Here is a 13,264-nt window from a genome sequence, read left to right on the forward strand (position 1 = left end):
ATTTTTTTAAAACTAATACTGATTTTTCTGCAATGACCAACTGGTTTGACAATAAACTATGATATGGGCTGTATGTATTTATACATCTGCAGTGTGTGCGTGTGCATGTATGGAATCTTTCCAACACCCCTGTGAGGTAGGGTTGGAAACCAAGGCAGCTCACAACAAGAAATAAAGCCATTTAAAATCCAATAACCATAAAAACAAGTATAAACAGTTGCAAAACAGCGTAAAGTGGCATGATTCGGAATTTTGGGTTGTGTGAATGAAGTTGCTTATCACTTGAAGTTGCATTTCTGTCCCTGTTTGAGTAAGCCCCACTGAATACGCTGGGACTTGCTTCTGAATAAATAAACCTAGGATTGCACTATAAATATCTTTACAGTTTGTGTAAATAATAAATATATTTGATAGTCATGCTTTTATATAAATATTTTTTCATTTATCATATTTTTGGTTGTGAGACGCTTAGTTTTCTGCCTTACTCATAGGAATCTTGTTGTGGTTGGTATGGTATTACATTTAGAAAAGTGTTACTGCCTTTTGTGTTGTTTTTTTCCTATTTGCATTTCACTTATCTTTAACCTCACTCTGTTACAGCCATAGAAGCAACAGCAGCATATGCAAGATAATTAACTCCCATTAGTGATAAGAACAAGAATTTATAATTATTATTTCAATTAAAACAAGAGGCTTATCAATACTTTGAAGAGGACCAGATATTTATTTTCTTTCTGAGCCCAGGACTGGGTCTTTCATGATGCCCGGGGGGGGGGGAGCAGGAGAGTAGTCGATAAGACAGACATCCTGGCATTGGTAATCTAATTAGCAAGGTATGTGTGGGGTTGTTGCACACTTCCAGGCCCAGTTTCATTTTGAGTACGGAGGTGGAATCTGTGTAGATGTGGTTGATCAAAGGAAGAAGAAATTTTGAGTAAAGCAAAGCTCTGCTTTTATAAAACCTAAGAAACATACAGATACTTTGAATGTCTGAGTGCCTGCACCAGTGGAATACTGGAGGAACTTGTAAAGCTTGCTGCAACAGCATTTACAACTGAGCATGTGGTGTGAAAGACTCCTTTTCCTAACAGTTTGGCTTCTTGTTTTTCTCCACCCACCACATCTTTGAAATATATCGTATATGGTTAACCGTACTGTTGCCCTGACTTACTTTATGTTTGTTGCTATTTTGTGTTTTTATTATGTTTTTATATTGATTGTGTATTTTTATTGTTTTTATTATATTTGTAAGCTGTTCTGAGCTCTGTTTTTAACAGCAAAAGGGCAGGATATAAATTCTCTTAATCAATACTCCATAGTGTTGGAAACTAGAGTCTAGGCATTTAAGGCTAAAAATTTTGCTTTAAAAAAAAAGATTTCTCACATCCTTCCCCAGTTTTTGGTGGTAATTCCTAGGCACAAAAACAAAACAACTGGACAATCCAAGTATTAATATGCAAATATTTGCATAATATGCAAATTAACCTGCCCGGATTTGTGGAACTGGAATATGGCAACCCTATACTGCTGTAACCACAGAAACTGCATCAGACCAACTACAATTCCCATAGTGCTTTAACAACCAACCCCTCTCTACCCAGGGAACTCTGGGAATTGTAGCTCTGTGAAGTGAAGAGGGGTCTCCTAACAACTCTCAGCACCCTTCATGAACTACAGGTCCCGGGATTCTGTGGGAAAAGCTGTGATGGGTGTGGCCTGATAACTGCTGAGTGCCACTAGCAGCCGCTCCGTGTGCTGGGAGTTTCATTCTGTTTCCTGACTCCTAACTGAACGGAGCAGAGGGAGCTGTCTCAGCTGGTCCAGAGGATATATGAGCAAGTGAGCCAGCGCTCAGACAGTGAGTGAACAGGGAGAGCTAACAGGAGTTTGGCAGCAGATTTGGAGGGGGGATCTCTAACAAAAAAAAATCTTACAGTGCGCCCCATATACCAGTGGGACTCTCCTTTTAACCTTCAAAGAGAACAAAACAAAGCCCAGGCCATTCCAATAGAAGTAGAAGAAGAATAAACAGAAGGTGATAGGGACTGTGGATGGGAAGGAAACTCCAGTGGTGGTGACCTGCAAGGCATGTGCAATGTTTGTTTTCATGTGTGCAAGCTGATGGCGCTGTTGGAAGAAAAATTGGGAGGCCTGGAGCAGTAAGTGGCCACACTCAAGAGTATAAGAGAAGATGAAGACTTCTTAGATAGGAATGCTGGAACAACAGCAACAAAGAGAAGTACAGGAGGTGAAAGATCAGCAAGATGAAGCAGAAGAGGAGAGTGCTGAGGACAGAAAATGGAGGAAACTCCGTGGAAAAGAGTGACCCAGTGATTGACTGGGTATGTAAGGGGTAAGATGATCTTTCAGGTATCCTGGTCCCAAGCTGTATACAGCTTTGTACCTTGAACTTAGACTGGTAGCTAATAGATAGGGTCGCTTCCTGGAAGATGCACTGCTGGCAACAAGGACTGGGAAGAATGAGTTTGGCCAAAGCATGGAGAACTTCATCAGGAGGGCTTTAAACTGAATCCTAAGGGGGAGGGAGACATAAATGACTAACAAAGGCTTGTGCACAGTAAGAGGAACTAACAGTGGTTCTAATGGGGCCCAATAATAGTCTTCATAAAAATGTGGGAAGGAAGCCACACTGTAAATCACATGGTCTTTGATGTCTGTATTTGTTTCCCAGAGTATGGGACACAAACAGAATGAACCTGAACACTTAACACAGGAGGGCAAATATGACTTGATTCATATAACTGAAACTTGGTGAGATGACTCCCATGACTGGAATACGGCAACTGAAAGATATAACTTGTTCAAAGAGAATAGAAAGCATAAAAAATCCCTGCCCAGAAATACAGGAGGATGAGCTTGGTAGCCCCACCGAGAGTATCTAGATTAAAACAAACGGGGCAAGGAATAAAAGGAGACCAGTGGTTGGAGTCTTCTACTGACCATCAAGGAGAAGACGACGATTAAACTCTTGGGAAACAAATTGCCAATGTTTCGAGGAGGCATGATGCAGTAGTAATGGGGGGAGTTCAATTAATTTTCTCCTACAGAAAGTGGAGGAAACAACTACAGGATCAGTTATCCTTGACTTGATTCTAACCAACAGAGATGACTTTGTGGATGAAGTGGCGGTTACAGAGACTCTGGGAGAAAGTGACTATGTTATTCTTGATTTTAAAGAAAGCAAAAGCTGAGAGTAGCCATACATGCACCCTGGACTTCAGGAAAGCTGATTTTAATAAACTCAGAACAATGGTCAGTAAGGTCCCATGGCAAGCGATCCTACCTATTAGCTACCAGGCTAAGTTCAAGGTACAAAGCCCTATATAGCTTGGGACCAGGATACCTGAAAGATCACCTTACCCTTTACATACCCAGTCGATCAATGTGCTCTGCAAGTGAGGGCCTCCTGCAGATACCATCTTCTCAGGAGGTCCGTTCTGCACAACATAGGAAGCTGACCTTTAGTGTAGTGTCACCAACTCTTTGGAATTCCCTCCCCTTCAATATCAGATAGGCACCATCTCTGTTAACTTTTCAGCACCTACTGAAGACCTTCCTCTTTCAACAAGGCTTTTAAGATAAGACCTTATCCCAGTCTGCTTCTGTGCTGGAATTGCTTTTTTAATATGTTTTTAAACCTTTTTTAAAAAAACAATATGTTTTCAAACTTAAAAAAAATGTCTTGAAAGCATTTTTTTTAAATGTTTTTAAAGATGTTTTGTTTTTATTGTATTTTAAAGTCTGTTTTTATGATGCTTTAAAGTGTTTTCAGTGCTTTTGTTTGCCGCCGTGGGCTCCTGCTGGGAGGAGGGATGGGATATAAATTAAATAATAAATGAATAAATAAAATAAAAAAATACTCTGATATCACTTTTTAATAACTTGGCAATGACAGCAGCAGAAGAGCAAATTGAAAGCTGCCAGCATCTCCTTGTGCAGCATGAAGCGCTTTCCTGCCATCATCTTTGTCTCAGGGACGCAGCCATTGGGGCACTTCCTTGTCCCACCACCAGCAAGGGGAGGAGGGGGAGGAGGCAGCAGTAGTGAGGAAAATCCCTGAATCCCTTTGTTGGAATAGCTTTTCAATATGTTTTTAAAACTTTTTTTAAAAAAGATGTTTTTAAAGATGTTTTTTAAAATGTTTTGTTTTAATATGTTTTTAAGGATGTTTTGTTTTAATATATTTTACAGTCTGTTTTTAAGATGTTTTATAGTGTTTTTAGTGCTTTTGTTTGCCACCCTGGGCTCCTACTAGGAGGAAGGGCAGGATATAAATCAAATAAATAAATAAAGAGAAAAGGAGGCCAACACGGGTGGGATTTCTAAAAAAGGGAAATTCTCAAGGCATAATTGCAAAGAATTCCAACAAGGAAAAAAGGTGGAAGACAGCAGAAGAAGCCAATGTCGCTTCACAAAAAGAGAACCTGAAAACAGAAAAGGACATACAGGAAGTGGAAGGAAGGCCAGGCCACAAAGGTAGCATGGAATTGCAAGGGTGGCATCAGTGGATTCACAGCTACAGGAGTCCTCATCAAAGGTTCTCAAACTGGAGGAGGTAACGAGAGGGGTACCGCAGGGCTCAGTCCTGGGCCCAGTGCTGTTCAACATTTTTATTAATGACTTGGATGAGGAGGTGCAGGGAGCACTTGTCAAATTTGCAGATGATACAAAATTGGGAGGAGTAGCTAATACCTTGAAAGACAGAAACAAAATTCAAAGGGATCTTGATAGGCTGGAGCATTGGGCTGAAAACAACAGAATTAAATTTAACAGGGACAAGTGCAAAGCTACACCTAGGAAAAAGAAACCAAATGCATAGTTATAAGATGGGGGAGACTTGGCTCAGCAATGCTACATGCATTGTTGTTGATCACAAGCTGAATATGAGCCAGCAGTGCGATGTGGCTATGAAATAGGCAAATGCTATTTTAGGCTGCATTAACAGAAGTATAGTTTCCAAATCACATGAAATGCTTCTTCCCCTCCAGGTTCAGAGGAGCACAGCAAGGATGATCAGGGGACTGGAAACAAAGCCCTATGAGGAGAGACTGAAAGAACTGGGCATGCTTAGCCTTGAGAAGAGGGGAGATATGATGGCACTCTTCAAGAACTTGAAAGGTTGTCACAACAGAGGAGGGCCAGGATCTCTTCTCCATCATCCCAGAGTGCAGGACATGGAATAATGGGCTCAAGCTACAGGAAGCCAGATTTTGGTTGAACCTCAGGAAAAACTTCCTGTTAGAGTGGTAAGACAATGGAACCAATAGCCTAGGGAGGCGGTGGGCTCTCCAACACTGTGGACAGTCATCTGTCGGGAATGCTTTGATTTGGATTCCTGCATTGAGCAGGGGATTGGACTTGATGGCCTTATAGGCCCCTTCCAACTCTACTATTCTATGATCCTGAACTTTAATGCTGATCATGTAGTTACAGGGGAAACATAAGGGGGTGGCATTGTTTAAATTTTAATCAGATAAATGTCAAATTATGTTTGTGTGTGTGCAGATTTGTAGAGAGAAGCCAGTCACCATGACAATCTCATTACACTTAGAAAAAATAGAAGCCATTTTCTTTAACAAGCAATTTTAAAGGATTAAAAATGCTGGCAAATGATTAAAAATAATAACCCAACTTTACCAAATTGTAAATATACATGAGCTTTCCTGCTTCATTGTCCAGAGATTCAGTGTTCCACCTGAGGGTTTCTGATGGGGATGAATGCTCCTATTAACAGGCTGACCTTTGGGTCATAAAGGCTACCCCCAACATTTATCTATCAGTACCGCTCCTGGCACCAAAGCAGTGCCATAATTCTCAGCATATAAAACAGAGATTGCAAAACCCTTTGTGAAGGAAAAAGGGTTTATAGCAATGATAATTGTAATTGCAGGAGAGATGGGTTTATCTCCTGCTGTTTCAAGCAATTCCTCCCCCTGTCCTTTAACATAAATGCAGCTGCCTGAATCTGAAAGATTCTTTCTTTACACTTCTTGTGGTAAAATAGAAAGATTATCAGCCAACTGAATGTGTCATTTACCTGTGATCCAGGTCTGACCTGTTAGGAGAAGAATCAGAACGCAGCACTCCAGCTGGAAGACCTCTTTCCTGGAGAGAAACAGAGATTTATATGAAACTGTTTCAAGGTAAGGAGGGAACAAAATAAGAAATTGAGAGAGATTGAGTCTGCAAAAGGAAACACCCAGTTTCTTGCCATTCATTCATTCCCAGGGTCCCTGTATCCATCGCTGACTTTCTTTCTTGGAAGGAATGGCTTAATGAAAAGCATTTAGGATTTAATGAAATTCAGAAGCCCTGGCCCTGACCAATTTTAGTCAATTCATGTTCCTCAACCGCCTTTTAAAAGCAGCAGCCAGGGGCCATCCCAAAGGGCAATGGCCCTGCCCCAGAGGTCTTTAGGGCAGAGTCTGTGGTCACCAAGGACTTGAAGCACCGCGAGATTTCTGCAAGCTCAATACATTTTACAAGGTGGAAAATCCAGCTGGCAACCTCCCTGCAGTTGGCACAATCCACCAGGAGGTTCATCTGTGCAAGCCCAGCTCAAAGGTGTGGGAACAGTGGTCTGCCTCAGCTTCCACCCATCTCAATGGGACCTGTGCTGGTCTTTGCCCCACAGGGCCATGTTGGTTTGTCTCGCACTTTGCAGCCACCTGTAACAGCATCCAAACTCTTTTGGATACTTTTTTGAACTACCACTTCCATCAGCCCCAGCCAGCATGGCCACTGGATTGGGCTGATGGGAGCTGTAGTTCAAAAAAGTAACTTTTCCAAGCTCTAGGTTTACTGTGGGATGCTGCTGCTCATACATGCCCGTTTTTCACAGCCTCCACACTGCCTGTTCTCTCCCCCCCACTGAATCATACCTGTGCAACATAGGAAACTGCCTTATAAAGACTCAGACTTGGTCCATCGAGCTGTCAACACTGAATGGCAGCCCCACCTGGAGATTCTGGGTATTGAATGGGACCTTCTGCATGCAGAGCGGATGCTCTGCCATCGAGCTGGACCTTACCCAGATACTGCACCATCATGGGCTCAGGATCTTATAAGACCTGTTTCTTGTTGGAGAGTGCGGTGAATGCATGGCTTAAAGCAGCCTTTCCCAACCAGTGTGCCTCCAGATGTTGTTGGACCACAGCTCCCATCAGCCTCAGCCAGCATTGCCAATGGTCAGGAAAGATGGGAATTGTGGTCCAACAACATCTGGAGGCACACTGGTTGGGAAAGGCTGGCTTAAAGGAACCTGCTGCAAGCCAATTAACTGAGAAGCAAACTAGAAAAAAACGGGTCAGGGAAGGATTTATCTCAGGGTGGTCTTAAGGCACCCAAAGGCTCTGTCTGTCTGTCTGTCTGTAGAACACAGTCCTTACTCCCCCGTCCCTGGCAAACATGCACACAATGTGCTGTGATTCAAGTTGCAACTTGAAGTCAAGTTATGCATCCCCACATGTTAGTCTGATTAGTAAGAAATGAAAGTTCTAGCCCACTAGGAACTTTGGCTGGGCAAGCCCCACTGACACAAATGGGAAAGATGCAAGAAAACAACTGTGTTCTTGCCGAGATCAGTTCAATAGTTCTTGTGCTCCTTGCCAATCAAGTTGTTAGCTGTTAATTAAGCATATGATAGAGTGTGAGCAAGGTACTTACTGGAAATGCAATGCACACTGTTTTGGGGTTCTGATGGGACAGGGTCCAGTGGGATGGTTATAACAGAGGGAGGTGGGAACTTGGGCTGGGAGACAAGTGGAAAGAGACAGTCAACAACTCCAATTGTACAGACACATTCAGTTTTACCATGGAAGGGCAGATGTAACACTCAGGCTGAGGGAAAATACATACAGTCTTGGTACGGAACATATCGCATCTGCTCAGAGTCTTACTATAAGTTAGGCTGAAAATAAGCCTAGTTAGTTACAGTTGCTTTCCTAAAGCACTTCCCATGGTTAGTCAAAACAGAGATTGTGGTCAGATATTTCAGCTTGAATATTTGGTTCGCTAAAAGCAAGCAAATAAAAAAACCCCTCAATTTCAAAGAGAAAACTGGGACTGTTGGCTAGCCACTTGGTAAGCAATTAATTGCTGGCGCACAAAATTGCTGTTCAGTATATTAACGTGTTGGGTTAGGTATATATGTAACTAACCAAACCACCATTTTTGAGAGAAAGGCTTTCCCATGAATGCAATATACTATATATTCCTGTGCTGTATATTCAGTGTACATACTCTGTATTCATGCTCATATACAATTCATTGCAGGACCACATACACAACATAAGGAAATGCCTTGTACCAGACCACTGACCCATCTAGCTCAGTATTGTCTACACTGACTGGCAACAGCTCCAAGATTTCAGGCAGGGGACATTTCCTACCTGGGCTATGCTGGGGATTGAACCTGGAACTTTCTGCAGGCAAAGCTACCTCTGAACTATGGTTCTTTCCCACATTTAACAGAGAACACAAATACTTTACTTGGAATGAGTGAAAACGCTACCTTTGAATTCAAACCGTAGAGAGTAAAAGAAGTAAAGGTGACTAACAGTTTTCCTCTCCCTCCCCAATGAAAAGGGTGTCCTGACAGCACAATGTCACATATGGTGCAGGACGCTCTTCTCATAAACATGGGACCAGGGGATGGGTGTCAATCACTTTCTGCCAAGAAGCAAGAGGTTACAGTGATTTGCTATCAGTGCTGCTACATTCATTGATAACAATCGTAACACATCTTTCCACAAGATTCTGCACCTAGCCCACTGTCCACTCTCTCCGTCCACCACCTCATCTATGAGTCAGTGCATTCTGGAGAACCCACAACCATCTCTATAGGACATCAAGTCTGCAAACATTCTGTTCACAGAGGAGGTCTATGTTTAATAGAGCTGCTCAATTATTTATTATTCAGCTTTTCTGTGGAACACAGTTTTGTGACCATGATGTGCAAGCTGATAGGTTTTTTGGTGCAAAATTGAAATATGTGCCCAATAAGAAATTGTGGCATTTTCCATCTTGCAACACAATGTCAGACAAGGCAATTATTGCTAAAGAGAGGATTTTCCTTTTTAGAAAGCTGAAGAAACATGTTTCCAAACCTTATTCATGTTATGGTTTTGGGTATACATAACACCTGTAGAATGTATGAAGAATCTCTTAATTTTATAAACAGTCCTAAGGAGCAGTAGATGTGATCTGTTTGTCTTTGCTTTGATTATATTCTTCCTGAAAATCAGGAATTCTGCAGAAACTCCACCCTTACATCTCTTAATTTCAATCGGACTTGTGGGGAGAGGTTTCCTGCATATTTGACTTACAGTCTAACAGCACAATCCTTTGCCTGTTTACTCAAAAGTAGAGAGGGGGAAGAAATTAGCTTGTTTGCATTTTAATACTAATCTACTTAATTCACAGCTCTTAAACCAAAATGCCACTAACATTTGAAATTCACACTTCTCTGAATTTTGCAACACAGTTCTCCAACCAAAAATGCATACAAAAAGCATATATTAAGGAACATGTGTATTAAGATGCTTATATTAGTGAACATTAAAAAATAATAGAGCTAATTGCTCATAAATTGTGTATACTAGGGAGAATTGCATACAAAATGCAAATGTACACACATGAAAATTTATGCACAAAAATGTGTACACACTTTCATATTGATTTTATAAAACAAAATTGCAGCCTGATGTGAAAGTGGGTAGAACCGAATTTAAAATGGGGAAAATGAGGAACTGAGAGAAACCAAAATTGACAGATTTGTCCAACCTTATAAGTATTCCACTAGGTTCAGTGCCGCTTTGTAAACTGCATTTAGGATTGCAGTCTCAATCCTATGGCATACATCCAAAAAGAAAGTACAGCATGCTGAGGGCTCATCTGAGATTATCCTAATCTCTCCATGAGTAATTGCATGAATGTTTTAAAAAAACTAACTATCATACAAGGAACATAGCAGATCCACATCAAATATTTGAATTTCCATTACTTCAATATTTGCGTTGTGTTTACATGTTAATGGATCTCAAATGGTCCAAAGCAGAGCTTGGAAAAGTTACTTTTTTGAACCACAACTCCTATCAGCCCAATCCAGTGTCCATGCTGGCTGGGGCTGATGGGAGTTGTAGTTCAAAGAAGTAACTTTTCCAAGCTCTGGTCCAAAGACACTGAAACTTCACAATGCCACTTTTCAGAAAAGAACTGCTCCTTGACTGAAATAACTCCCACGTGCATGTGCTCTTGTTGAAGCTAGTGAGTGCCTGATGCAGACCATTTGATGCTTGTGGCTGATTGTTCATAGCAAGAAAGAAACACCCGCCCCACCCCCACAGCACTGCCCCCAAGCATCACAGACACACCTCGTCACTGCTGTCATCTTCCCCTTTGTTGCCTTTCTTCTTCTTCTTCTTCTTGTCATCCTCCTTCTTCTTATCCTTTTCAGGGATGATGTTATCAATCCACGCAAGGTCATGTTGGGAGAAGACGAAGTCTAGCATCTTCCGGACTAAAATCAAGGCTAAAATCTAAAAGAAGAGGGAAAAACCCACCAGGACAAGGCTCCAGTCATTTAGCATCACTTTCAACACTGCTAGTTGTGCAGCAAAACAGAAGGGACCAAACTCTGCAACTTTGCAGCTTTGGTTTTGGAAAAGTGCCCTGGCTGATCTGTAATGAATGCCCCAAAGGACAATGAATGAGGTCAACTTGCAGCAGACAACAGGCTGATTTCATGCACAGACTGATTATGTGGCAGACATACAAGGTTGCTGTAGAAGCAGCAGTGAGAAGAGAACTTGTGTGCATGAGGGTTGGAAGACTGAATTCCGTCAGAGGGCTTCAGCCAAAATCTACTGCCTGGCCCCTGCACCTACATTCAATGCAATTTGGGGTGGGAGTTCATTCATGTTTGCTACTCCTTGCTCAAAACTTCAAGGGCAGTGCTCCTGAGCACTGAGACAAAGCAATGTTCTACAGATTGCTCTTCTTCCTCTCCCATTAGTCCCCACAGACACAGGGGGTTTCTTAATCTCTCTGGCCAGAAGCTGACTTTTGTTGCTTTATTCCAGCCTTCCCCAACGTGGTGCCTTCCAGAGCTTTTGGATGACAACTCCCACCAGTCCTAGCTGGGGCTGTTGGGAGGTGCAGTCCAAAACCTCTGGAGGGAGGATGGAGATAACTGCTTCCTTCACTAGTAAATGAAGAAGGCATTTGGGGGGGTTTGTTGGTGGAAGTGTACATGCCAGAACCTTCTCCCAGTGGGCCCCAGAACAGGAGACAACAGTGTAAATAGCTGCCTACCATCACTGGAAAGATTATGGCTGCTACGGTGGATTTCAGGATCCAGAGTACAGCCAGGCAGACAATTTGAACCATGGTGAACAAGTGGATCCGCCGGAGGGGAACGTGCCTAAGGTAGACATAATCAGGCTGGTGTTTGGCTGGCATCAGGAAAAGCTTGCAGCGGTCCCAAAACTGTTGGGGGAAATATAAGAAAGGTATCAGTGCTGGTGCAGCAGGGCAGGGAGCGTGGAGCAGAAAAGAGACAGAAATGAGCATTAAAGATTTTGTTAATGCCAACAACATACAAGGATCTGTATGAAGCCAGGCAGACAATTTGAACCGTGGTGGACAAGTGGATCCACCGGAGAGGAAGATTAGTCCATTCTCTGTGGGCTTACAGTTGGGCAGCTTACACACGTGATTATTATTTCATTTGTGACTCACTTCCTGTGAAGCATCTTAATGCGATTTCACAATGCAATAAATAAAACAACTGCATATGTAAAAACAGTTAAAACAATTGCATATAGCTATGAACCTGCTTTAAGTGAGGCAGCACAAGGCAGGTGTGCTTTCCTGCTGCTGCTGCATCCCTGCCTTGGCAAGTGGAGCAAACCTGACAGCAGAGCTTGGAAAAGTGACTTTTTTGAACTACAACTTCCATCAGCCCCAGCCAGCATGGCCACTGGATTGGGCTGATAGGAGTTGTAGTCCAAAAAAGTCACTTTTCCAAGCTCTGCCTGATGGCCCCACATGCTGTCAGAAACTCATGGACATACTTTGCAGAAACGCTGGGCAGGCTTGCTCTGGAGACTGAAGGCCCAAACTGTGTGCCCCTCTCCTACCTTCACAATAGCTTTGTGAATTCAGGGGCATTACGGATGCCATGATGGAGGGACTATGTGGGGCAGTGAAGTAGAGAGATAAAGCAAAGAAGAGAGACAAACAGAGGGAGAACGTGTGCATTGGGGAGAGAGAGAGAGGAGAGAGAGCTTGCTGCTTGAATTGAATTTCATCCCATCACTGATCTAGACTCTGGACCAGGAATGGAGCACCTGTGGCCTTCCAGATGCTGTTGGACTCCAAACCTCGTCAACCCCAGGCAGCACAGCAATGGTCAAGGCTGATGGGAGTTGTAATCACAGGCTTCCCCATCCGTGGTCTAGACCATGCAACAAACTGAAGTTCTTGGCCTTCGTTTTGTTTTTAATCAGGAAAAATCCCTAGTGTGGAAACTCTGGCTATCTGTCTGGCTCCCTAAAACGCATCAGCCCCCACTCCTTAGAGTTTGCAATGCAGCTTCAGAGTGCCATTTTGTATTTTGATATAAGTGGCCTAGTTTGGGCTCACACAATCCTACTAGGCTTCAAACAAACAAATACAAGCTAAACAAAAAATGGCAACGTAACTGTTCTCTTTGATAGTGCGGCTTGCGACAAGGGTTGGCATGGTCAGGCATCTGCTGAGAGCCTATACTCCAGCAGGGGCCCAATGACAAGAGTCCCCTGGACTTTCTGCAGTAAGGAGATGTCTTGACCATCTGACCTCCCAAAAACATCTACAAAAATGTAGTTTGCATGTTTTTCAGCAAACTATTGCTAAGCAGAAAACTGGACAATTATGCAACAACTTGCTGCGGAGGATGGTGATTGATGAAATCATTGCAAAGATTCCAAAACAATTCATGTTCTTACCTGAATGCCATTGAGTGAGGCTACTCCCATGTAGAGAAAAACTCCATAAAGCACAGGCATTGGGATATACTGTAGAGAGAGAATGCAGACAGCTCCTCCTTGTCAGACTGAAAGTACATTTCTACAAATTATTTTGCAAAGGGTTAACTAAGGCATTTCTTTTTAATCATTTAAGACTGCATGCTTACTTGGGTCTAAGACCTGCTGAGCACAGTGGGATTTATTTCCAAGTAAATATACATAGGGTTTCACTG

At 42.6% G+C, this 13,264-nt stretch overlaps 1 protein-coding gene and 1 long non-coding RNA gene across 2 annotated transcripts in view; one reads left to right on the forward strand and one right to left on the reverse strand.

The window, feature by feature from the left end:
- The first annotated feature begins 5,109 nt into the window (after positions 1-5,109).
- Positions 5,110-10,641, forward strand: LOC133368417 (uncharacterized). The gene is made up of 3 exons (XR_009758633.1): positions 5,110-5,267; positions 6,070-6,164; positions 10,478-10,641. It is a non-coding gene; the product is annotated as an uncharacterized LOC133368417 (long non-coding RNA).
- SLC4A5 (solute carrier family 4 member 5) overlaps positions 6,059-13,264 on the reverse strand; it is a 127,164-nt gene continuing 119,958 nt past the window's right edge. Inside the window, exons 22-26 of the mRNA XM_061592631.1 lie at positions 13,011-13,079; positions 11,335-11,508; positions 10,395-10,559; positions 7,687-7,771; positions 6,059-6,126 (exon numbers count right to left, since the gene is read on the reverse strand). Of these exons, the coding sequence (XP_061448615.1) occupies positions 6,092-6,126; positions 7,687-7,771; positions 10,395-10,559; positions 11,335-11,508; positions 13,011-13,079 (528 nt within the window). The 3' untranslated portion in view covers positions 6,059-6,091. The remainder of the gene's footprint in view (positions 6,127-7,686; positions 7,772-10,394; positions 10,560-11,334; positions 11,509-13,010; positions 13,080-13,264) is intronic.

The sequence above is a fragment of the Rhineura floridana genome, chromosome 12 (genome assembly GCF_030035675.1).
Source record: "Rhineura floridana isolate rRhiFlo1 chromosome 12, rRhiFlo1.hap2, whole genome shotgun sequence".
Classification (NCBI taxonomy): Eukaryota; Metazoa; Chordata; class Lepidosauria; order Squamata; family Rhineuridae; genus Rhineura; species Rhineura floridana.